The 25,376-nt window shown below is 59.9% G+C and overlaps 1 protein-coding gene across 2 annotated transcripts; it reads right to left on the bottom strand.

The window, feature by feature from the left end:
- Positions 1–121: 121 nt before the first annotated feature.
- On the bottom strand, positions 122–25,376 carry AHNAK (AHNAK nucleoprotein). Of its 2 annotated transcripts, XM_064643374.1 has the most exons (6): positions 25,132–25,376; positions 19,301–19,395; positions 19,051–19,204; positions 18,274–18,461; positions 7,274–18,161; positions 122–6,385 (listed from the first exon to the last, which is right to left on the bottom strand). In XM_064643374.1, the coding sequence occupies exons 3-6, from the start codon at positions 19,202–19,204 to the stop codon at positions 1,839–1,841; spliced, it is 15,777 nt and encodes a 5,258-aa protein (XP_064499444.1). In that variant the 5' UTR covers positions 19,301–19,395; positions 25,132–25,376; the 3' UTR covers positions 122–1,838. The 2 variants fall into 2 exon arrangements, with proteins under 2 accessions (XP_064499444.1, XP_064499443.1); XM_064643373.1 differs by having other exon boundaries at positions 122–18,161; positions 25,132–25,372.

Below are 25,376 nucleotides of genomic sequence, written 5' to 3'. Positions count from 1 at the left end.
GGGGGTTGTGACCCCAAATCCAGGGATGGGGAGTGGCCACAGGACTCTCCCGAGGGTAAAACCCCCCAAATTTGGACTGCAATAACCCCCCTCCCCCCCGAAATCCACCAAAATTGCAGCGTCGCGGTTAATAAACATTTTTATTTGCATTTATTTGCATTTTCCACCCTCATTTTCTCATTTGTCTCCTGTTAATTCGCCGTTAAAGTGCTGCAAAGGGAAGTTTTTTTTTTATTTTTTTATTTACATTCTTTCAGGGCTGGATTTTTTTTTTCTTTCTTTTTTTTTTTAACTTAAACCTCCCCCCCAAAAAAAAAACAAACAAAAAAATCCTCCGGAAGGAAACTTTTCCCAGATTCCCGACGCACTTTTTTTTTTTTTTTTTTTTTTGGGCTAAAAAAAAAAAAAAAAAAAAGACACAAATCGAGGCTTCTTATCAAATTCTGAGACAAAATAAAAAAAACAAAGACACGGCGACGGAAACAGCCGGAAAAACGAGCAAAAAAAAATAAAAAAAGAAAATTAAAAACTTTGGGAGGCGTTTTCCTGGAGCTCCGGCCTCGTTTTTGTCCTTCCCGGAGTCATTTGATCTCGTGAACTTAGGCCGGGATTAACTTTTCCAAGGCCTGAGTCAGAAGATCCAGGGACACGTCTCGGTTTCACCCGCCGGGGTTGGGGGGGTTTCTTTCTTTATGTAACAAATCCCTGTTTTTTTGGTTTATTTCGTTAAGAAATTCGTGGTTTTTTGGTTAATTTCATTAATAAATGCGCTTTTTTTTGTTTATTTAATAAATCCACATTTTGGTGGCTTATTTTATGTAATAAATCCATTTAATTGGATTCCTAAATGGATTCCTTTTTTTTTTTGGTCAATTTTTTTAACAGAACCAATTTCATTCCTTGATTTTCTTTCACAAATCCAATTTATTTCACTTATTCTTTTAATAAATCCATATTTTTTAATCGATCCATTGTTGTTGTGGTTGTTTTTTTTAATAAGAGTCCAATTTTATTTGATTTGGTTTTTAACAGATCCACAGTTTGGTGTGGTTTTTTTTTTTTAATAATAGTTCCATTTTATTTGGTTTATTTTTGTGATAAATCCACATATGTGTTTTATTTTTTTAATAAATCCACAGGTTTTTTTTATTCTTAAAATAAATCCACATTTTTGGTTTATTTTTCTTAATAAAGTCATTTTCTTCCTTTACTTTTTTTTTTAAAAATCCACATTTTCAGTTTCTTTTTTTAATAAACCCACAGGTTTTGTCCATTTTTTAAATTACATCAAATTTTGGGGGTTTTCTTTCAGTAAATCAAAATTGGGGGGGTGTATTTTTTTTCCGAGAAATCCACAGGTTGGGGTTGATTTTTTTTTCCCCCCCAATAAATCAAAAAAACCAAACAAACAGACAAACAAACAAAGCTCTGTTTTCTTCACCCCAAACCCATTTTCCCCCCCGGAAGTTTCAGCCCCGCCAAAAAAAAAAAAAAAAAAAAAAAAAAAAAAAGCCAAAAACTTGTTCGAAAAAGACCAAAAGAAAAAAAAAAAAAGGACCAAAAAAACCCCCCAAAACAAACAATCAAAAAAAGAACAAAAAAAAATTCATTTCCACGACCCCCAAACACTGAAAATATTGGGGGGAAATGGGGGGGGGGGGGGGAAAAACCCAATAAAAATATCAAAAAAGGGATGGCAGGGAAGGGAAGGGAAACTCCGGGTGGGTCCTACACGAACAGAGGGACCCCCCCTCTCGCCCCCCCCCGAATTTGGGGGACCCCCAACCCCCCCTCTGTACACGCGGGGGCCCCCCCGTCCGGGACTATGTACAACCCCCTCACTCCTTGCGCTTGGCCACCGTCAGCTCCACGCCGGGGCCGCGGGGCCCGCCCTCCGAGGAGGAGGAGGACGAGGACAGGCGGGATTTGGGGGGGCCCAGGGTGGCCCCCACCCCGAGCTGCGCCCGCCCCGGCTCCTCATCGCTCGCCGTCACCTCGTAACAACCTTTGCTCTTGGAGCCGATGCCCCCGAAGGTCCCGAATTTCACCTTGGGCGCTTTGGGATCGGCCTCGGGGCCGCGCGCGGCCGAGGCGTCGTCGCTGAAGGACGACGAGCGCGCCCGCGGCTTCTTGCTGCGGAACAGGGAGAACTTGCCCTTGGCCGACGGCGCCTCGGCCTCCGCGTCGCCCTCGGCGGAGCCCAGGCTCGCCTTGGAGCTCTTCAGGTCCCCCCTGGAGCCCGAGACGGACCCCGACGCTTCGGGGGACCCGGGGGCGCCGCCGCCTCCCCGCCCTTTCTGCTTGGAGAAGTTGAACTTGGGCATCTTGAGTTTGGGTTTCTTGAGCCTCCCGTCGGCGTCGTCCGGCTCCGGCTCGGCCGCCGCGGCCACGTCGGCCCCCGGGAACTCGACGTCCACTCCCACCTCCCGGCCCTTGGCCTCGGGGTCAGAGAACACGAACTTGGGCATCCGCAGCTTGGGGAAGGACACCTTGACCTGGCCGCCCTCGGGACCCGCCGCGCCCACCTTGGGGCCGCACAGGTGGAAGGTTCCGCCCCCGACCTCGGCCCCGCCCTTAACCTTTGGCCCTTTCACGTTGACGTTCAACCCCGAGCCGGAAACTTCCAGGGCGGGAGCGTCGAGGTGGACGCCCGTCCCCGCCTTCGTCAGCTCCACGCGAGGGGCCTCCACGCCGACCTTTGGGCCTTTGATGTCACCGGACACGTCCACGTTTGGTCCTTTCAGCCTCAGGTCAACGTCCGGCGTGGGGACTCCGGGAGACGACGCCTGGAATTTCGGCCCTTTCAGCTCCACGTCGGGCCCTTCCAGCCCCAGGGCAGAGCCCTTCAGCCCCCCCTTCACCTGGGGACCTTCCAGAGCGACCCCCGCGTCCCCTCCCTCCACGCCGGGTCCGGAGATGCCGAACTGGGGGAGTTTCAGGGACGGGAGTTTGATGGTGCCCCCGAGGATTTCGAAGTCGGCGTCGGCGTCTGCGGATGTTTTGGGGGATTTGACGCCGAAATCTCCTTTCAACTTTGGTCCTTTCAGGTTGACGTCCAAATCCGGGGCGGAGACGGCGAGGTTGGCCCCGGGGGACTGGGAGCCCACCTCCACTTTTGGGACGGAGCAGGAAACGCCCCCCTTGGCGCTCAGATCCGGCACCTTGGGCAGCTTCATCTTCCCCCCCAAACCTCCGAGGTCAACGCTGGGCGTGCCCAGGGTGACGTTCGGCCCTTCCACGGAGCCCGAGACATCCAACTCTCCCTTTAATTTTGGTCCTTTCAGGTTTCCCTCAAACTCAGGGCCGGAGATTTGGGGCCCTCTGAGCTTCACGTCGGCTGACGGGAGGCTCCCGCTCCCCCCCACGCCCGGCACCGACACATCCAAGTTCACATCCGGCATTTCCAGCCCCAGACCCCCTTTCCCCCCTTTGGGCCATCCCAGTTTCCCCTCGGGACCTTCCAGTTCTGCTCCGGAAACGCCGACTTCGCCTTTTACCTTTGGTCCTTTCAGGCTGAAATCCGGCAGCGAGGGAACGGCCACCTCGACCCCGGGGCCCTTCAGGTCCCCCCCGACTTTCCCGTCCCCCACACCCACCTGCCCCCCAGGGAGTTTGAGCTTCGGGGACTTCAGGTTCACATCGGGAGCTTCAAGGTCCACGCTGAGACTCGGCCCCTTGACGTCACCTTTGACCGCGGGGATGGAAACTTCCAGATCCGGCGCTTTGAGCTCCCCCTCGACTTTCGGGACCCCTGCGGACGCCTCCCCTCGGAACCGGTGCGATTTCAGGTCGAACTCGACATCCGGGAAGGAGATTTTGCCGAACATGGGTTTCTTCCCCTTGGGGGACTTCACGGCGGCGTCGCCTTTGACGGTCACATCGGGGCCGGCGACGTTGAGATCCGCGTCCAGCTCCGCCCCGGCCGCGTTCACGTCGAACGCCCCCTTCTTCCCTTTCACTTTGGGGCCACTCATGTGGATTTTGGGCATCTTGAATTTGCTCTTCTTGCCCTTTCCAGACAGGTTGACGTCGGGTGACTCCAGGCTCAGCTCCGCCTCAGGTAAATCCACTTCGGCCTTCGGGCTTTTCATCCCGAACCCAAACTTGGACTTCTTAAACTTGGGAAGTTTGACGTTGGCCTCGGGGCCCTCGACGCTCAGGTCCGGACATTCGACGTCGACTTCAGGGCCTTTGACCCCGAATTCTGGGCCTTTCAGATCGACCTCGGGCCCTTTCAGGTGACCTTCCACCTTCGGGGCCGAAAGGTCAAAGCCTCCTTTGGTTTTGTGGCCTTTCAAGCTCAAGTCTATCTCGGGCATGGAGATTTTGGGGACGTTCACGTGCATTTCGGGCATTTTCAGCTTAGGACCTTTCATTTTGCCCTCTGGTCCCTCCAGACTCACCTCTGGGACGTCGAGGTCCACCTTGGGGCCCGAAAGCTCCACCTCGGCCTTCGGCAGGTTCACGTCCACGTCGGGACCTTCCCCTTTGAAGCCAAATTTGGGCATTTTCATTTTGGGCAGCTTCACTTTTCCCTCCAGACCGTCGACGTCAACCGCCGGGCCCTCAATGTCGACTTTGGGCCCCTTGATATCGACCTCGGGGCCCTTCAGACCCCCCTCGAGCTTCGGGCCGTGGAATTCAGCGTCAACTTTGCCCTTCAAGCCCTTCAAGTTCAAGTCGATGTCAGGCATGGAGATCTGGGGGGTCTTGACGTGCATTTCAGGCATCTTGATCTTGGGCCCTTCCACGGTCACCTCTGGGGCCTGAATGTCCAGTTTGGGGCCTTTGATGTCGAGGTCTGGGCACTGCAGGTTCCCCTCCAGCGCTGGCGCTGCCACGCCCATGTCACCCTTGACCTTGGGGCCCTTCAGGTTGAGGTCAATGTCGGGCATGGAGAACTTGGGGGCCTTGATGTTCATCTCGGGCATCTTGAACTTGGGGCCTTTGAGTTTCCCTTCGGGCCCTTCCAGGGTCACATCGGGAGCCTCAACGTCGATTTTGGGGCCTTTCACGTCGATCTGGGGGGCTTGGAGGTCCCCCTCCAGCCTGGGGGCCGACACGTCGATGTCTCCTTTCAGGTGGGGCCCTTTGATGTTGAAGTCGACGTCGGGCATGGAGATTTTGGGGGCCTTGATGTGCATCTCGGGCATGGAGAATTTGGGACCTTTGACTTTCCCGCCCACACTCAGATCAGGAGCCTCCACGTCCACGCCGGGGCCCGAAATGTTGATGTCGCCCTTCGGGAGGGTCACGTCCACCTCTGGCCCCTCCCCTTTAAATCCAGGCATGGAAAACTTGGGCATCTTGAATTTGGGGAGTTTGAATTTGCCCTCTGGGCTGTCGATGTGGACGTCAGGGGCGGCGACACTGACCTCGGGACCCTTCAGTTCTCCTTCGACTCCTGGCAGTGACACATCCACATCCCCCTTCACTTTGGGGCCCTTCAGGTTCAGATCCAGGTCAGGCATCGAGATTTTGGGGGCCTTGATGTGCATCTCGGGCATCTTGAACTTGGGGCCCTTCACCTTCCCCTCGGGCAGCTCAACGTCCACCTCTGGAACTTCAATGTCCACCTTGGGACCGGACACATCCAGGTTTCCTGTCGGCAGGGTCACGTCCACCTCGGGGCCTTCAACTTTGGGGCCAGAAAACCCGAATTTGGGCATCTTGAACTTGGGCATTTTGATTTTGCCCTCCGGGCCATGAATGTCCACATCAGGGGCCTCGATGTCCACCTTGGGACCCTTGATGTCAATGTCTGGGCCCTTCAGGTCACCTTCCAGTTTAGGGAGTGAAACATCAACATCTCCCTTGATCTTGGGGCCCTTCAGGTTGAAGTCGACGTCAGGCATGGAGATTTTGGGGGCCTTGATGTGCATCTCGGGCATCTTGAACTTTGGGCCCTTCAGTTTTCCTTCAGGCCCTTCCAGCTCAACATCGGGAAGGTCAACGTCGACCTTGGGGCCCTTGAGGTCGATGTCTGGGGCCTTCAGGTCACCTTCCAGTTTGGGAAGGGAAACATCCACATCCCCCTTCACTTTGGGGCCCTTCAGGTTCAGGTCGATGTCGGGCATCGAGATTTTGGGGGCCTTGATGTTCATCTCGGGCATCTTGAACTTGGGGCCCTTCACCTTCCCCTCGGGCAGCTCAACATCCACCTCTGGACCTTCAATGTCCACCTTGGGACTGGACACATCCAGGTTTCCTGTCGGCAGGGTCACGTCCACCTCGGGGCCTTCAACTTTGGGGCCAGAAAACCCAAACTTGGGCATCTTGAACTTGGGCATCTTGAACTTCCCCTCTGGGCCGTGAATGTCGACATCAGGGGCCTCGATGTCCACCTTGGGGCCCTTGATGTCCAGTTCAGGGCCTTTCAGGTCACCTTCCAGTTTAGGGACAGACACGTCCACGTCTCCCTTGATCTTGGGGCCCTTCAGGTTGAAGTCAACATCAGGCATGGAGAACTTGGGGGCCTTGATGTTCATCTCGGGCATCTTGAACTTGGGGCCCTTGATCTTGCCCTCAGGCCCTTCCAGCTCAACATCAGGAAGATTAACATCAACTTTCGGGCCTTTAATATCAATTTCAGGACCTTTCAAATCACCTTCCATCTTGGGAAGAGACACATCCACATCTCCCTTCAATTTGGGGCCTTTCAGGTTCAGGTCAATGTCAGGCATCGAGATTTTGGGGGCCTTGATGTTCATCTCGGGCATCTTGAACTTGGGGCCCTTCACCTTCCCCTCAGGTCCTTCCAGCTCAACGTGAGGAAGGTCGACATCGACTTTGGGCCCCTTGATGTCGATGTCTGGGGCTTTCAGGTCACCTTCCAGTTTGGGAATGGAAACATCCACATCCCCCTTCACTTTGGGGCCCTTCAGGTTCAGATCAAAGTCCGGCATCGAGATCTTGGGGGCCTTGATGTTTATCTCGGGCATCTTGAACTTGGGGCCCTTGATCTTCCCTTCTGGGCCCTCAATTTGAACATCTGGGGCAGAAACATCCAACTCAGGACCTTTAACATCCACCTTCGGCGCCTTCAGGTCACCTTCCACCTTGGGCAGGGACACATCGACGTCCCCCTTGACTTTGGGACCCTTCAGGTTCAGATCAAAGTCTGGCATCGAGATCTTGGGGGCCTTGATGTGCATCTCGGGCATCTTGAACTTGGGGCCCTTCACCTTCCCCTCGGGCCCTTCCAGCTCAACGTCGGGAAGGTCAACGTCGACTTTGGGCCCCTTGATGTCAATGTCTGGGGCCTTCAGATCACCTTCCAGTTTGGGAAGGGAAACATCCACATCCCCCTTCACTTTGGGGCCCTTCAGGTTCAGGTCGATGTCGGGCATCGAGATTTTAGGGGTCTTAAAGTGCATCTCGGGCATCTTGAACTTGGGGCCCTTCACCTTCCCCTCGGGCAGCTCAACGTCCACCTCTGGACCTTCAATGTCCACCTTGGGACCGGACACATCCAGGTTTCCTGTCGGCAGGGTCACGTCCACCTCGGGGCCTTCAGCCTTGACCCCGGGCATCCCAAACTTGGGCATCTTGAACTTGGGCATCTTGAACTTCCCCTCTGGGCCGTGAATGTCCACGTCAGGGGCCTCGATGTCCACCTTGGGACCCTTGATGTCCAGTTCAGGGCCCTTCAGGTCACCTTTCAGCTTAGGGAGTGACACATCAACATCACCCTTGATCTTGGGGCCCTTCAGGTTGAAGTCGACATCAGGCATGGAGATTTTGGGGGCCTTGATGTGCATCTCAGGCATCTTGAACTTGGGGCCCTTGATCTTCCCCTCGGGCCCTTCAATGTCCACCTCTGGCCCCTCAATGTCCACTTTGGGGCCTTTGATGTCGATGTCCGGCACGTTCACGTCGCCTTCGAGTTTTGGCGCTGAGAGGTCGACATCCACCCCCCCTTTAAGCTTGGGACCTTTCAGGCTCAAGTCCAGGTCTGGCATGGACAAGTTGGGGGCTTTGATGTTCATCTCGGGCATTTTAAATTTGGGGCCTTTAATTTTTCCTTTGGGCCCTTCGACGTCAAGGTCGGGAACTTCCACGTCCACTTTGGGTCCTTTTAGATCCACCTGGGGGAGGGACACGTCCACGTCCCCCTTCATTTTGGGGCCCTTCAGGTTCAGGTCGATGTCGGGCATCGAGATTTTGGGGGCCTTGATGTTCATCTCGGGCATCTTGAACTTGGAGCCTTTGATCTTCCCCTCTGGCAGCTCAATGTCCACCTCTGGACCTTCAATGTCCACCTTGGGACCGGACACGTCCAGCTCTCCCGCCGGCAGGTTCACGTCCACCTCTGGCCCCTCTCCCTTGAGCCCAAATTTGGGCATCTTGAACTTGGGCATTTTGATTTTTCCCTCTGGGCCATGAATGTCCACATCAGGGGCCTCGATGTCCACCTTGGGGCCTTTGACGTCCAGCTCAGGGCCCTTCAGTTCCCCTTCCAGTTTGGGGCCGGACAGGTCCAACTCCCCTTTCATTTTGTGCCCTTTCAGGTTCAGTTCCACGTCCGGCATCGACACTTTGGGGGAGGAAATATTCAGGAAAGGCATTTTGAACTTGGAGCCTTTGGATTTCGCCTGGACGTCCAAATCCGGAGCCTGAACCTCGACTTTGGGACCAGACACTTCCACCTCGGGTTTCTTCAGCTTCACATCCACCTCAGGGCTTTGAACTTTGGGGCCAGAGAAGCCAAATTTGGGGAGCTTGAACCTGGATTTTTTAGCTTTTCCTTCCAGATCAACCTTCGGCCCCTCGACCTCGAGCTCCGGCCCTTTGATGTCCAACTTGGGGCCTTTCAGCTCACCCTCGATTTTGGGAAGGGAAGCATCGACATCCCCCTTCAGTTTGGGGCCCTTCAGGTTCAGGTCGATGTCAGGCATCGAGATTTTGGGGACGTTGAACTGCAGTTCGGGCTTCTTGAACTTGGGGCCCTTCAATTTTCCTTCAGGTCCTTCGATGTCCAGGTCGGGAAGGGAAACATCGACCTTTGGACCCGAAAGAGAGACGTCGGCGTCGGGCAGGTTCACGTCCACCTCGGGGCCTTCAACTTTGGGGCCAGAAAACCCAAACTTGGGCATCTTGAACTTGGGCATTTTGATTTTGCCCTCTGGGCCGTGAATGTCCACGTCAGGGGCCTCGATGTCCACCTTGGGACCCTTGATGTCCAGTTCAGGGCCCTTCAGGTCCCCCTCCAGCTTTGGAAGAGACATGTCCACGTCTCCTTTCACTTTGGGGCCCTTCAGGTTGAAGTCGACGTCGGGCATGGAGAACTTGGGGGCCTTGATGTGCATCTCGGGCACCTTGAACTTGGGGCCCTTCAGTTTTCCTTCAGGACCTTCCAGCTCAACATCGGGAAGGTCAACGTCAACTTTGGGGCCTTTGATGTCAATGTCTGGGGCCTTCAGGTCACCTTCCAGTTTGGGAACAGACACATCTACATCGCCCTTGATCTTGGGGCCCTTCAGGTTGAAGTCAACATCGGGCATGGAGAATTTGGGGGCCTTGATGTGCATCTCGGGCATCTTGAACTTGGGGCCCTTCACCTTCCCCTCGGGCAGCTCAACGTCCACCTCTGGACCTTCAATGTCCACCTTGGGACCGGACACATCCAGGTTTCCTGTCGGCAGGGTCACGTCCACCTCGGGGCCTTCAGCCTTGACCCCGGGCATCCCAAACTTGGGCATCTTGAACTTGGGCATCTTGAACTTCCCCTCTGGGCCGTGAATATCCACGTCAGGGGCCTCGATGTCAACTTTGGGGCCCTTGATGTCCAGTTCAGGGCCCTTCAGGTCACCCTCCAGCTTAGGGACAGACACATCCACATCTCCCTTGATTTTGGGGCCCTTCAGGTTGAAGTCGACGTCGGGCATGGAGAACTTGGGGGCCTTGATGTGCATCTCGGGCATCTTGAACTTGGGGCCCTTCAGTTTTCCTTCAGGCCCTTCCAGTTCAACGTCGGGAAGGTCAACATTGACTTTGGGGCCCTTGATGTCAATGTCTGGGCCCTTTAAATCTCCTTCCATCTTGGGAAGAGACACATCCACGTCACCCTTGACCTTGGGGCCTTTTAGGTTGAAATCAATGTCGGGCATCGAGATTTTGGGAGCCTTGATGTGCATCTCGGGCATCTTGAACTTGGGGCCCTTCAGTTTTCCTTCAGGTCCTTCCATCTCAACATCGGGAAGGTCAACATCGACTTTGGGGCCTTTGATGTCGATGTCTGGGCCCTTTAAATCTCCCTCAAGTTTTGGAACAGAAATATCCACATCCCCTTTGACTTTGGGGCCCTTCAGGTTGAAGTCGACATCAGGCATCGAGATTTTGGGGGCCTTAAAGTGCATCTCGGGCATCTTGAACTTGGGGCCCTTCACCTTCCCCTCGGGCAGCTCAACGTCCACCTCTGGACCTTCAATGTCCACCTTGGGACCGGACACATCCAGGTTTCCTGTCGGCAGGGTCACGTCCACCTCGGGGCCTTCAACTTTGGGGCCAGAAAACCCGAATTTGGGCATCTTGAACTTGGGCATTTTGATTTTGCCCTCTGGGCCGTGAATGTCCACATCAGGGGCCTCGATGTCCACCTTGGGGCCCTTGATGTCCAGTTCAGGGCCCTTCAGGTCACCTTCCAGCTTAGGGAGTGACACATCAACATCACCCTTGATCTTGGGGCCCTTCAGGTTGAAGTCGACGTCGGGCATGGAGAACTTGGGGGCCTTGATGTGCATCTCGGGCATCTTGAACTTGGGGCCCTTCAGTTTTCCTTCAGGCCCTTCCAGCTCAACATCAGGAAGGTTGACATCAACTTTGGGGCCCTTGATGTCAATGTCTGGGGCCTTCAGGTCACCTTCCAGTTTGGGAACAGAGACATCGACCCCCCCCTTCACTTTGGGGCCCTTCAGGTTCAGGTCGATGTCGGGCATCGAGATCTTGGGGGCCTTGATGTTCATCTCGGGCATCTTGAACTTGGGGCCTTTCAGTTTCCCCTCAGGACCTTCAATGTCCACGCTTGGCATCTCCACGTCCACCTTGGGCAGGGAAACATCAACGTCCCCCTTGGGCAGGGTCACGTCCACCTCGGGGCCTTCTCCCTTCATCCCAAACTTGGGCATCTTGAACTTGGGCATCTTGAACTTCCCCTCTGGGCCATGAATGTCCACGTCAGGGGCCTCGATGTCCACCTTGGGGCCCTTGATGTCCAGTTCAGGGCCCTTCAGGTCACCTTCCAGCTTTGGCACTGACACGTCCACGTCTCCTTTCACCTTGGGGCCCTTCAGGTTGAAGTCGATGTCGGGCATCGAGATTTTGGGGGCCTTGATGTGCATCTCGGGCATCTTGAACTTGGGGCCCTTCACCTTCCCCTCAGGTCCTTCCAACTCTACATCAGGAAGGTCCACGTTGACTTTGGGGCCCTTGATGTCGATGTCTGGGGCTTTCAAGTCACCTTCCACCTTGGGCAGGGAAACATCCACATCCCCCTTGACTTTGGGGCCCTTCAGGTTCAGATCAAAGTCCGGCATCGAGATCTTGGGGGCCTTGATGTTCATGTCGGGCATCTTGAACTTGGGGCCCTTGATCTTCCCCTCTGGACATTCCAGCTCCACATCTGGAGCCTCAATGTCCACTTTGGGGCCCTTCAGTGAAACCTCTGGCCCCTTCAGGTCACCTTCCACCTTGGGCAGGGACACATCGACATCCCCCTTGACTTTGGGACCCTTCAGGTTCAGATCAAAGTCTGGCATCGAGATTTTGGGAGCCTTGAAGTGCATCTCGGGCATCTTGAACTTGGGGCCCTTCACCTTCCCCTCTGGCAGCTCAATGTCCACGTCAGGAGCTTCGATGTCCAGTTTAGGGCCTTTGACATCCACCTCTGGGCCCTTCAGGTCCCCCTCCAGTTTGGGGGCGGAAATGTCAACATCTCCCTTCAGTTTGGGGCCTTTCAGGTTCAAATCGATGTCGGGCATCGAGATCTTGGGGGTTTTGAAGTGCATTTCGGGCATCTTGAACTTGGGGCCCTTCAACTTCGCTTCCGGACACTCGAGGTCGACGTCGGGGACATTGACATCCAGTTTTGGGCCCTTGATGTCGAGGTCTGGGCCCTTCAAATTACCTTCAATTTTTGGGACTGAAACGTCCACGTCCCCCTTCACTTTGGGGCCCTTCAGGTTCAGATCAAAATCCGGCATAGAGATTTTGGGGGCCTTAAAATGCATCTCGGGCATCTTGAACTTGGGGCCCTTCACCTTCCCCTCAGGTCCTTCCAGCTCAACGTCAGGAAGGTTGACATCGACTTTGGGGCCCTTGAGGTCAACTTCAGGACCTTTCAGGTCTCCTTCCAGCTTGGGAAGAGACACGTCCACATCCCCCTTCACTTTGGGGCCCTTCAGGTTCAGATCAAAGTCCGGCATCGAGATTTTGGGGGCCTTGATGTTCATCTCGGGCATCTTGAACTTGGGGCCCTTGATCTTCCCCTCTGGGACCTCAAGTTCAACGTCAGGAACATCCACGTTCACTTTGGGTCCTTTCAGCTCCAGATCTGGCACTTTCACGTCACCCTCTATTTTTGGGGCAGAAACATCCACGTCCCCCTTCAGTTTGGGACCCTTCAAGTTGAGGTCGATGTCGGGCATGGAAAATTTTGGTGCCTTGATGTTCATCTCTGGCATTTTTATCTTGGGTCCTTTCCATTTCCCCTCGGGACCTTCAACGTCGACATTGGGAACATCGACATCCAACTTTGGACCTTTAATATTCACCTCCGGACCTTTCAGGTCACCTTCCAGTTTGGGAACAGAGACATCGACCCCCCCCTTCACTTTGGGGCCCTTCAGGTTCAGGTCGATGTCAGGCATCGAGATCTTGGGGGCTTTGATGTTCATCTCGGGCATCTTGAACTTGGGGCCTTTGAGTTTCCCCTCAGGACCTTCAATGTCCACGCTTGGCATCTCCATGTCCACCTTGGGCAGGGAAACATCAACGTCCCCCTTGGGCAGGTTCACGTCCACCTCGGGGCCTTCTCCCTTCATCCCAAACTTGGGCATCTTGAACTTGGGCATCTTGAACTTCCCCTCTGGGCCATGAATGTCCACGTCAGGGGCCTCGATGTCCACCTTGGGGCCCTTGATGTCCAGTTCAGGGCCCTTCAGGTCACCTTCTAGTTTGGGAAGGGAAACATCCACATCCCCCTTCACTTTGGGGCCCTTCAGGTTCAGGTCGATGTCGGGCATCGAGATTTTGGGGGCCTTGATGTGCATCTCGGGCATCTTGAACTTGGGGCCCTTCACCTTCCCCTCGGGCAGCTCAACGTCCACCTCTGGACCTTCAATGTCCACCTTGGGACCAGACACATCCAGGTTTCCTGTCGGCAGGGTCACGTCCACCTCGGGGCCTTCAGCCTTGACCCCGGGCATCCCAAACTTGGGCATCTTGAACTTGGGCATCTTGAACTTCCCCTCTGGGCCGTGAATGTCCACGTCAGGGGCCTCGATGTCCACCTTGGGACCCTTGATGTCCAGTTCAGGGCCCTTCAGGTCACCTTCCAGCTTAGGGACAGACACGTCCATGTCTCCTTTCACCTTGGGGCCCTTCAGGTTGAAGTCGACATCGGGCATCGAGATCTTGGGGGCCTTGATGTGCATCTCGGGCATCTTGAACTTGGGGCCCTTCAGTTTTCCTTCAGGACCTTCCAGCTCAACATCAGGAAGGTCAACGTCGACCTTGGGGCCTTTGATGTCCAGTTCAGGGCCCTTCAGGTCACCTTCCAGTTTGGGAACAGACACATCAAGATCACCTTTGACTTTGGGGCCCTTCACGTTGAAGTCAACGTCAGGCATCGAGATTTTGGGGGCCTTGATGTGCATCTCGGGCATCTTGAACTTGGGGCCCTTCACCTTCCCCTCGGGCAGCTCAACATCCACCTCTGGACCTTCAATGTCCACCTTGGGACCCGACACATCCAGGTTTCCTGTCGGCAGGGTCACGTCCACCTCGGGGCCTTCAGCCTTGACCCCGGGCATCCCAAACTTGGGCATCTTGAACTTGGGCATCTTGAACTTCCCCTCTGGGCCGTGAATATCCACGTCAGGGGCCTCGATGTCCACCTTGGGACCCTTGATGTCCAGTTCAGGGCCCTTCAGGTCACCTTCCAGCTTTGGCATTGACACATCCACGTCTCCTTTCACCTTGGGGCCCTTCAGGTTCAGGTCGATGTCGGGCATGGAGATCTTGGGGGTCTTAAAGTGCATCTCAGGCATCTTGAACTTGGGGCCTTTCAGTTTTCCTTCAGGACCTTCAATGTCCACCTCTGGACCTTCAATGTCCACCTTGGGACCGGACACATCCAGGTTTCCTGTTGGCAGGGTCACGTCCACCTCAGGGCCTTCAGCCTTGACCCCGGGCATCCCAAACTTGGGCATCTTGAACTTGGGCATCTTGAACTTCCCCTCTGGGCCGTGAATGTCCACGTCAGGGGCCTCGATGTCCACCTTGGGACCCTTGATGTCCAGTTCAGGACCCTTCAGATCACCTTCCAGCTTTGGCACTGACACGTCCACATCTCCTTTCACCTTGGGGCCCTTCAGGTTGATGTCCACGTCGGGCAAGGAGATCTTTTGGGCCTTGATGTGCATCTCGGGCATCTTGAACTTGGGGCCCTTCACCTTCCCCTCGGGACCCTCCACGTCCAGGTTGGGCACCTCAACATCCACCTTCGGCCCCTTCACCTCCATTTCTGGCCCTTTCCCGTCCCCTTCGATCTTGGGAGCTGCCACATCCACCTCTCCTTTCACTTTGGGGCCCTTCAGGTTCAAATCCACGTCCGGCATCGAGATTTTGGGCGTTTTGATGTTCAGCTTCGGCATCCGGAATTTGGGACCTTTCCATTTGCCTTCTGCACCTCCCACGTCCACCTCCGGCCCCTCAACGTCCACCTCCGGCCCAGACACCTCCAGCTCTGCTTTGGGCAGGTTCACATCGACCTCGGCTCCCTCCAGTTTGGGGCCGGACACGTGGAAATGGGGCAGTTTCATTTTGGGCATTTTCAGTTTGGCCTCCGGACCCTCCAGGTTTGCGTCCGGGACCTCCACGTCGATTTTGGGCCCTTTGACCTCACCTTCTACCTTCGGGAGGGAAACATCCATCTCTCCCTTCACTTTGTGGCCCTTCAGGTTCAAATCCACGTCCGGCACCGAGATTTTGGGCGACTTAATGTTCAGTTTCGGCATCTTAAATTTGGGGCCTTTTATCTTCCCTTCTGGGCATTCCAAGTCCACCTCCGGCATCTCAACATCCACTTTGGGACCTTCCACGTCCATCCTGGGAACTTCCACATCCACCTTGGGACCTTTCACGTCTATTTTGGGGCCTTTCACGTCCACCTTGGGACCCTCCACGTCTATTTTGGGGCCCTTCAGATCCCCAGAGATCTTCGGGCCAGAAATTGCCACGTCCCCCTTCAGTTTTGGGACCTTCAACCCCAGATCCACGTCTGGCATGGACAGTTTTGGGGTCTGAACATTCAGTTCGGGCATTTTAAACTTGAGACCTTTTCCTTTCACTTCTGGCCCTTTGATGTCCACGTTCGGGACATCGACGTCCACCTTGGGGCCAGAAATGTCCACTTTGGGCCCCTTCAGGTCAACCTTGGGGCCAGAAATGTCCATTTTGGGGGCAGAAATGTCCACCTCCCCCTTGGGAAGAGTCACCTCGACATTGGGGGTCTCTCCCTTCACCCCAAATTTGGGCATTTTCAGCTTGGGGAACTTCAGTTTGCCCTCAGGACCTTGGACGTCCAGGTCGGGCACTTCAACGTCGACTTTGGGGCCTTTGATGTCGAGCCCAGGGGCTTTCAGCTCCCCTTCCAGCCTGGGGGCGGAAACATCCAGGTCTCCCTTCACTTTGGGACCTTTGAGGTTCAGGTCGATGTCGGGCATCGAGATCTGGGGGGTCTTGATGCTCATCTCGGGCACCTTCACCTTGGGGCCCTTCAGCTTCCCCTCGGGCCCGTGGATGTCCACGCTCGGCACGTCAACACTGGGACCAGAAATGTCCACTTTGCCCTTTGGAAGGGCCACTTCGACCTCGGGGGTCTCTCCCTTCACCCCGAATTTGGGCATTTTCAGCTTGGGGAACTTCAGTTTGCCCTCGGGACTTTGGACATCCAGCTCTGGGCTCCCAACGTCAACTCTGGGGCCTTTGAGCTCCAGTTGGGGCCCCTCCAAAGCGGGGATGGAGGCATCGAGGTCGCCCCTCACCTTGGCACCGTTGAGGTTCAGGTCGACGTCGGGCATGGAGACCTTGGGGGCCTTGATGTGCATCTCGGGCACCTTCACTTTGCCTTCAGGCCCCTGGATGTCCACGCTTGGCATCTCCACCCTGGGCAGGGAAACATCGATGTCCCCCTTGGGCAGGGTCACGTCCACCTCGGGGCCTTCAGCCTTGACCCCGGGCATCCCAAACTTGGGCATCTTGAACTTGGGCATCTTGAACTTCCCCTCTGGGCCGTGAATGTCCACGTCAGGGGCCTCGATGTCAACTTTGGGGCCCTTGATGTCCACGCTCGGGACATCGACGTCCACCTTGGGGCCAGAAATGTCCACTTTGGGCCCCTTCAGGTCAACCTTGGGGCCAGAAATGTCCATTTTGGGGGCAGAAATGTCCACTTTGGGGCCAGAAATGTCCACCTCCCCCTTGGGAAGAGTCACCTCGATGTTGGGAGTCTCTCCCTTCACCCCAAATTTGGGCATTTTCAGCTTGGGGAACTTCAGTTTGCCCTCAGGACCTTGGACGTCCAGGTCGGGCACTTCAACGTCGACTTTGGGGCCTTTGATGTCGAGTCCGGGGGCTTTCAGCTCCCCTTCCAGTTTGGAAATGTCCAGATTTCCTTTCACTCCGGGACCTTTGAGGTTCAGGTCGACGTCGGGCATCGAGATCTGGGGGGTCTGGACGTGCAGCTCCGGCATCTTCCCCGCGGGGCCTTTAAGCTCCAGTTGGGGCCCTTTGAACTCACTGCCCACGGCCGGGATGGAAACGTCCACCTCTCCCTTCAGCCCCTTGGCGCCGACGTCCACGTTGGGGCCCTTCACGCGACCCCCGAACTCCACCTCGGGCGCCTTCACGTCCACCTGGAGCCCCTTGGGGCCGAGTCCCGAGAGGTCCCCCCCCACCTTGGGGACGGTGACCCCCCCCAGGTCCCCCTTGGCCTGGGGGCCTTTCAGGCTCAAGTTCACGTCGGACAGGGAGATTTGGGGCGTCTCCACCTTCTTGAAGGTGGGGCCTTTCCACCCTCCTTCGACGGCCGCCTCGCCCTTGGGGACCCCGATCTCCAGGGCGGGGCCGTCCCCCCGCGAGTCCAGGGCAGTGAATTTGGGGCAGGTCATGTGCGGGATCTGGACCTTCCCCTTGGTGCCGTCGGCGCCGGGAGCCGTGAGCTCCACGCCGGGGCCGTCGATGCCGACGCCGGGGATGCCCAGTTGAGGGGAGGGGACCTTCCCGGTTGTGGCTGAGGGGGGTGACACCTGGACAGGTGAGCAGGTGATGTTGGTGTCGGCGCCCGCCGGGGGGACCGGAGCTTCGCTGCTGCCAGCCTGGAACCCAAATTTGGGGATTTTTAACGCGGGAATCTTGATCTTCCCCACATCCACGGGCGGCGGAGAGCCGTCAACCTCTCCCTGGAGACACGGGGCTTGTCCTTTCCCGTCCACCCTGGGCCCCTTGACGTGGAATCCCACCTCCAGCTCTCCCATCTGTCCATTGGTTTCAACCCTGGGTGACCCCGGGAAGGCACCGGAGCCTTTCCAGCCCGTCGGCATCTCCGGCAGGACGACTTTTCCAGTTTCTCCACCAGGAATTTGGCTCTCTGGCTGAGTCCTCAGCTCTCCTGTTGGCAGCCAGGTTTTCCCGGGCTCTCCGTCGGCGCCGAGGGTGAGTCCCGGGCTCGGGACTCGGATGTCGAGGTCGGTCCCCGCGGCGCTGAGGTCGCCGGCGCCGCCGTGCCGGCTGACGTCCACGGTGTAGGCCGTGACCTTCCTGGTGACCGTGATGGTCCTGCTCTGCGTCCCCCCGCCCTCAGCGTCCGCCCCTTCCTCCGACTTCAGCCGGGGCTTGATCTTGGTGGTGTAAATCCTCCTGTACTCCTCGTCATCTCCGCTCTGCAACCGAGACAACCCCGGATCAGCACCTCCACCGCTTTCCTTCCCTCCACAACCACCACCACCACAACCACCACAACCACCACCACCGTCCCCAGCGCCCGGCACTCACCAGCACGACCTCGGGGCTGCCGGCGGCGAACACGTCGTGCGCCCAGGGCTGGCCGGGCAGGGGGGAGCGGTCGCCGCGGCGCTGCAGCCGCAGTCCCACGGTGTGGTGGCCCATGGTCTGCAGCAGCTGCGCCACCTCCCCAGACTGCAGGTTGTCGAAGTAGACGGTGGCACTCACGATCTGATCCCCTGCGGGCGCGGGCGGGTCAGGCGGGGAGAGGGAGGGAGGAGCCCCCTCGTCCCCACCGGGGGTGGCCATGGGGTCATCGCCCGCAAAGGTGACGGAGGGAACCACCCAAGGGCCCACCAGGATGGATCAACAACCCCAAAAGACCCCATTTTTAACCCCAAAACGCTCAGAGAGGAGCCCCCTTGTCCCCATCGGGAGTCACCGTGGGGTCAGTGCCCAGGAGAGTGGAGGAGAAAGCACCCCAGGTGCCACCAGGGTGGACCAAACAGCCCCAAAGACCTGGTTTTTACACCCAAAACCCTCAGAGAGGAACCCCAGGATGGACCAAAGAGCCCCAAAGATCCTGGTTTTTACACCCAAAACCCTCAAGGAGGAGCCCCCTGACTCCACCGGGAGTGACTGTGGGGTCATCGCCCGTGAGGGTGGAGGAGGAACCACCCAAGGTGCCACCAGGACGGGCCAAACAGCCCCAAAGCCCCCATTTTTCCCCCCAAAAAACCCTCGGGGAGGAGCCCCTGCGCCACCAGAAGTGATCAAACAGCCCCAAACCCCCTCAGTTTGCCCCCCCAGACCCCTCCCAGGCCCCACCTTCCTTGACGACGCCCATGCGGGCGGCGGGGGAGTTCTGCTGGACGCGCTTGACGAAGACGCCGTCGTCGGTCTGGTCGATGGTGATGCCGTGGGAGCCGCTGCCCTGCCAGTTGGGCAGCAGGATCTCCCGCGTCTCCTCCTCCTTCTCCATCTGCAGCCGGGATCGGGGATGGGGTGAGGGGCAGGGACACCACGAAGGGGTCGGGGAGGAGGAGGAGGAGGGAGAGCCCCGGGCGGCCCCACTGACCTTGTCGGGAGGAAGGTCCTGCCCCGGATCCGCCCCAGGAATCCTCTGCCCTCGCCCGTAGGACCTCGCGGCGGTTCCTGTGTCACCTTCCCAGCCTGGAGGGGACAGCGGGGGGGGTCAGTGAAGCTCCAGCTCTCCCCCCCAGATCCCTCTTCCTTCCCCCAAAACCTCCGGATGGGACGGATCCGGATCTGGCTCCACGGTGCGAGGTGGGAGCTCCGGGGACAGGGACTCGCTGTCCCCACGTCCCACCCGGTCCTGAAGGCCCTTCTGGGCCAGCTCGGCCCCAGGAGCAGCTTTGCCTGCCCGGGAATCCACGTTTCCACTGTTGTGTGGGAATTAAAGGAATTCCAGGGCTGGGTGGTCGGGAAGGACGGAGCGGGGCTGACGTTGGAATGTCACCTGTCCCCTGTCCCCTGCATCACCTCGGGCGCTGATCCCCCCCAGGGTCAACTCCTCGGGCACCTACGGATGTTTTGAGGGGATTTCTCCATTTTTAGGGAATTTGGGGCTGGGATGAGACAGAAATCAGGAGTAAACCCTCCTCCCGTCGCAGTCACAGAGGGAAAGGGCGGGATGAGCCCGATCCTTGAGGATCTGGGACTTGGGGATGTGGGACAGGCCCTGCCCCAGGAGGTCACCACCAGCCTGGACCGGAGCCCACCGGGACAACCCACCTCGTTCCAGTCCCGGTTCCTCAATCCCACCGGGAATTTCGGGAGAGGTTTGGGATCTCCGGCTGGTTTGGGGTTGGAGCCGTCACCGCCCAGGCCTCGCCTGGACCCCCCAAAACCACCTCCCAGAGTGTCCCATTCCCACCAGCCCTGAAGGGGATTTGGGGGGGGGGGGAATTTTGGGAAGGGGGGGGGAGGGTTGTTGTTATTTCCCCCGCCCCCAAAGAACCCCCAGACCACCAAGGGGGCGTTTTCTAGCTCCACAAACCGGGAAAGGTGGGATGGGACCCTTGGGGCCCACCTGGTCCCCAACCCCCCCAGCCGAGGGTCCGGGGCGGGGGAACACCAGGATGGCCGGGAAGGTCACTGGGGATGGAGCCCCCGCTCCCTCCCCCAATTTGGGGAGCCTGAGGACCCCCCGGGGGGGGTGGGGGGGGTCATTCTCCAGGGGGTTCCTGGTTTTTAACCACCTGGATGTTGGGACACCACGGGGGGGGGGGGGGGGGGGGGGGGGGGCGGTGCCGCTGTCACCAGATCGGGGGGGTGGACACCCCCACAGAGCTCAGCGGGAGATTTTGGGGGGGTCCCAACCCCGGGAGGAGCTGCCCCCCCTCCACCGACCCCCACCAGGGACCCCCAAGCTGGGGGGGGGTGGAATGGCCACCTCAGGGGTCCTGGTGGCCACGGAGCCACCAAGGTGTCCCTGGTGGCGAGGAGGTGATGAGGGGACCCTGTCCAGTGAGTGGGGGGACACGGGGAGGGACAACCCTGGGGTGGGCAGGTCCTGGGGGCAGAGGGACCCTCTGGGTGTCACCAGGGGGGTCCCCAAGTGCCAGCACTGGGGGGACAGTGGCCATAAAGGACCCTCTGAGTGTCACCAGGGGGGTCCCCAAGCTCTGTCAGGGGCTGCCGGGGGGGGGGGCATCCCCCCCCCCCCGTGGAGCTCCAGGAGGTGGGGGGTGGTCCCGGGGGGTCTCCAGACACCCCAACTGGATGGGGGAGGGGGGGGTGGCACCTCCACCCCTGGGAAGCTCCGGGTGACACTGGGTGGTCTCGAGGGGGGGCTTTGGGTGAAGGGGGGGGGGCAGCCTGATCTGACCTTGGAGATGAGGAAGGGGGGGTCCCATCCCGCCTCCCCCCACCCCACGGGTGTCTCCAGGGGGGCCCGATCCGGCCACGGAAGCCTCTGGAAGGCTCCTCTCGGCGGCGGCCGAACAGGTTTGTGACTCAGGGCTGGGCGGGGGCTCCGGGGGGGGGGCCCCGGGGAGGAGGGGGAAGGGGGGGGCCCGAGGGGGGGGTGACTCAGACCCGCCCCGAGCTCAGGGAGCGGCCGCGGCCGCGCTCGGGCCCCGCGGGCTCTTCCCCCGCGCCGCGAAAAGGGGCGAGGAGCGGCTTTTCCAAGAGTTTTCCAAGGGTTTTCCAAGGGTTTCACCCCCTCCCTCCCCCGCCCCCACCACAGCCCGGGGTGTCCTCGGAGGGGGAGGGGCTCGTTTCACCCCCCCCCCCCGGGCACAGGGGACACCTTCGCGTGTCCCCTCGGCGGTGCCACCCCCGCCCCCCCCCCCCCGCCGCAACCGCCCGCGGCTATTTTTGGGGTGAACCACGTGCCGCCCCTTCCCTGTATTTTTAGTTCCCCCCCCCCCGTGTCCCCAAAAAGCCGCAGCGGGAGGGAGATGCCACCCGCGGCCGCGGCACCCGCCGGGGTCCCCCCCACGGCACCCAAAAAAAGAAAAGACACGAACACCCCCCCCCGAACCCGAACGGGCGCTGTCACCGCCACGGGGGGCGGCGGCGGGACCCTCCCCCCACGCCCACCCACCCAGCCACCCACCCCCCACACCCCTGAGGGCTGTTTAGGGACACCCCCCCCACTCCTGGGGCTGTTTGGGGGACACTGGTGGGATGTGGGACGGTGTTGGGACCCCCCCCACACCTCTGGGTGCTCTTTTGGGGCCCTCCCCACCCCTGGGTGCTGTTTGGGGGCAATGGGGGGGCAACGGGATGGTACTGGACCCCCCACCCCTGGGTGCTGTTTTGGGACAACGCTGGGGGCGACAGGGACGACAGAGGGATCCCCCACCCCTGGGTGCTCTTTTGGGGGCAATGGGGGGGGACACGGGGATGGTGCTGGGGACCCCTCCCACCCCTGGGCGCTGTTTGGGGGACACGGGGATAGCAGAGGAACCCCCCTACCCCTGGGTGCTGTTTGGGGGACACCCCCCGACCCCTGGTGCTGTTTAGGGGACACGGGGATAGCAGAGGAACCCCCCACCCCTGGGTGCTGTTTGGGGGACACCCCCCACCCCTGGGTGCTGTTTGGGGACCCCCTACCCCACCCCTGGTGCTGTTTGGGGGCCTCCCCCACCCCTAGACGCTTTTTAGGGGACAGGGGGACAGTGTTGGGAACCCCACCCATGGGTGCTGTTTAGGGCGAACCCCCACCCCCCGTGAGCCCCCCCCCAGCCCAAATCCCCGCTCCCGGTCGGCTGTTTGTGCAGCCGCGGCCGAGCCCGGCGGCTCCGGGGCCACAAAGGGACGATTTGCTGAGGCCACAGGTCCTTAATCACCCAAAAACCGGCCCGGCGGCTGCGGCGGAGGAAGGGGGGGGGGCGGCCAGAACCCCCGCGACCCCCTCCCCTCCCCAGCGCCCTCATCATCCTCGCCGCTCACTGAGGACCCCCACGGTGTCACCCCCACGGTGTCACCCCCACGGTGTCACCCCCACTCTCCTCATCCTCATCTCCAGACCCCACAGACCCCTCCCTGCAGCGCCCACCCCGCGGTGTCACCCCCCAGGGACTCCCAGGACCCTCCTCATCCTCCTCCCCCCCTCCCTCCTCAACCGACACCACGCCGGGAACCATCAACACCCCCCTGGACCCCCAAAACTGGAGGGGGTCCCCAAAATCCTTCACAGTCGCCAGCAGCGAACCCCCAACCCCCCAGCGAGGGGTAAGACCCCGGGATGGGGGGGAAGGAGGGGTAGGAATCTCAAATCTGGGGGTATCAGGAGGACACTGGACCCCCAAATGTGAGGATGTCTGGGGGATGTTGGACCCCCAAATCTGGGATGTCTGGGATGGGTTGGACCCCCAAATTTGAGGGGCATGGAACCCCCAAATGTGGGGATGTCTGGGACAAGTTGGACCCCCAAATTTGGAGAGCATTGGACCCCCAAATGTGGGGATGTCTGGGGGATGTTGGACCCCCAAATGTGGGGATGTCCGGGACGGGTTGGACCCCCAAATGCGGGGGCTCGGGCGGGGCAGGGGCCGCTCCGGGGGCCTCGAGCAGCCGGGCCGGTGACGGCGGGTGACGCACGGCCCGGGATCCTCCCAGGAAAACCCTCAGGAGCCGCCGCCAACCGCGGAAAACCATCCCCAAAATGGGGACGGAACGAGGGAAAACCGGGGCAAGGGAGGAGTAAAAAAAGTGGGGGAGAGAAGGAAAACAAACAAACAAATAAACAAAAAAAAACCTAAAAAGGGGAGCGAACGGCGGTGCGAGGCGCGGCGGGGACCGGGCGGGGCCCCGCGGCCGTACCGGTTGAACCGGCTGGGGCGAGAGTCCCGCGGGCGTCGAGGATCCCGGGGATCCGGGAGGATCCCGCCGCCGCCACCGCGGCTCCCGGACCGGTTCCACCGGGTCCTGCCCGGACTCTGCCCGCCGGCCACACGCGGTGGCGTCGGGGGTGGGGGGGCGGGAATGTGGGGAGGGCCCTTTCACCTCCACCCCCCACCCCCCAAAACCGCGGGGCGGGGACGAGGGGGGGTCCCCGCCGTGCCCCCGGAGCTGGCCGCGTGAACCCCAAAATCTTCGGAGGGGGTGGGGGGCGCTCAGAAGCAGCGCCTGCCCCCCCCCCCTCCCACCCCCCCGCGCTCAGGGTGGGGTTTGATTTGGGGGTCCCGCGGTGCTTTTCAGGGGAGGGGGGGCCTCTCTCGGGTGGGTGGGGCCTCGCTGAGGCCCCCCGAGATGGGGTGGGGGGTGTCCCCAGGAAGAGCGGGGAGGGGAGGGAAGTGGCGCGTGGGGTGCGGCCGCACCCCAAAAACCGCAACGGGTGCGCGGGGGGGCACCTGCGCCCCCCCCCCCACGCCCCCCCAAATCCCACCTTCCCATCGACGAGTCCAAACAGCCTTTGAGTGGGTTGAGGGGGTTCGGGGGGATCGAGCGAACCCCAAAAAATTAACGCCCCCCCCCCCCCTCCCCCCGTGCCGGGCCCTTCCCACCCCGCGCTGAAACCGGCCCTGATGAACGTTAATTAACTGAACCTTCATTAACCGATCGCCCACGCGCGGCCGCGCCCTCGCGGGATCCCTGGGATGCCCCCCCCCGCCCCGCATCCCCCCAACCCACGGCACCGGGACCCCCCCAGGGGTCCCCCGAACCCGGACGGGGCGGGGATGGGCGCGGGAAGGGGGGGGGGGGAGGGGGGATCTCCGTGGCCCCGCCCCCAGCGGGGACTCCCCGGGCGCGGTCGGAGAGGGGGGGGATGGGGGGGGCCACGCCCTGAGCGCGGCCGGGACGTCCTGGGACCCCCGGGACCCCCCCCCGCACCCCTGAGACACGCGTGGGACACTCCCCACCCCGCCTTACGTGGCCCACGAGACCCCCCGGGCCCCTCCGCCCCGACACGCGCGGGACTCCCGGAGCTCCCCCCGGGCAATCACGGGACACGCGTGGGCCCCCCCGGACACCGCCCCGTGGAGTTCCTGGGGCTCCCGGAGCCCCCCAGGACACCCCCCTGCACCCCCGGGAGCAGCGGAGCCCCCCGGGACAGTCACGGGACAACCCCCCCCTGCACCCCCACGACAGGCTCGGGACCACCGGGATACACCCCCGGGGCTACCGGAGCCCCCCGCGACACTCCCGGGACCACCGGGAGACTCCCCCACTGCACTCCTTGGGCTACCGGAGCCCCCCGAGAGCCCTCGGGATACTTCCCCAACACCCCCCTGAACTCTTGGAGAGTCCCGGGACCACCAGAGCCCCCCGGGACACCCCCGGGACACTCGCGGGACACCCCCCCTGCACCCCCGGGACAGTCCCGGGACCCCCCGAGCTCCCCGGGACGCTCCCGAGGTCCCCCCCCAGCCCCGCCCGGAGCCGCCGTTCCCGTCCCCGGCGCGTTCCCGTCCCCGGCGCGTTCCCGGTCGGTACCTGCGGGCAGCGGGCTCAGCTCCCGGCCCGGGCCATGGCCGGTGCCGGATTCCTGGCGGCGGGTCCCGATCCCGGTGGTCCCGGAGCGGCCCCGGCGGGTCCGTGCGCGGCGGGATCGCGGCGAGTGGCCGCGCCCGGGCGGGTCCCGGCTCTTGTACGGCGGCGGAGCCTCCCCCGCCCCGGCGGGGAGGGACCGGCCCGGCCCGGCCCCGGGACAGGGATCGGCCCCGGGACAGCCCAGGGAG

This window comes from Pseudopipra pipra, unplaced genomic scaffold (assembly GCF_036250125.1).
Source record: "Pseudopipra pipra isolate bDixPip1 unplaced genomic scaffold, bDixPip1.hap1 HAP1_SCAFFOLD_118, whole genome shotgun sequence".
Lineage (NCBI taxonomy): Eukaryota > Metazoa > Chordata > Aves > Passeriformes > Pipridae > Pseudopipra > Pseudopipra pipra.
This window is presented reverse-complemented; position numbering and strand designations above follow the sequence as displayed.

Excerpts from the sequence above, each read along its gene's own strand:
- AHNAK (XM_064643373.1), bottom strand. The coding sequence starts at position 19,204 with ATGGAGAAGGAGGAGGAGACGCGGGAGATCCTGCTGCCCAACTGGCAG. Across the intron at positions 18,462-19,050 it reads CATGGGCGTCGTCAAGGAAG|GGGATCAGATCGTGAGTGCC; the intron begins GTGGGGCCTGGG and ends CCGCGCCCGCAG. Across the intron at positions 18,162-18,273 it reads GCAGCCCCGAGGTCGTGCTG|AGCGGAGATGACGAGGAGTA; the intron begins GTGAGTGCCGGG and ends TCTCGGTTGCAG.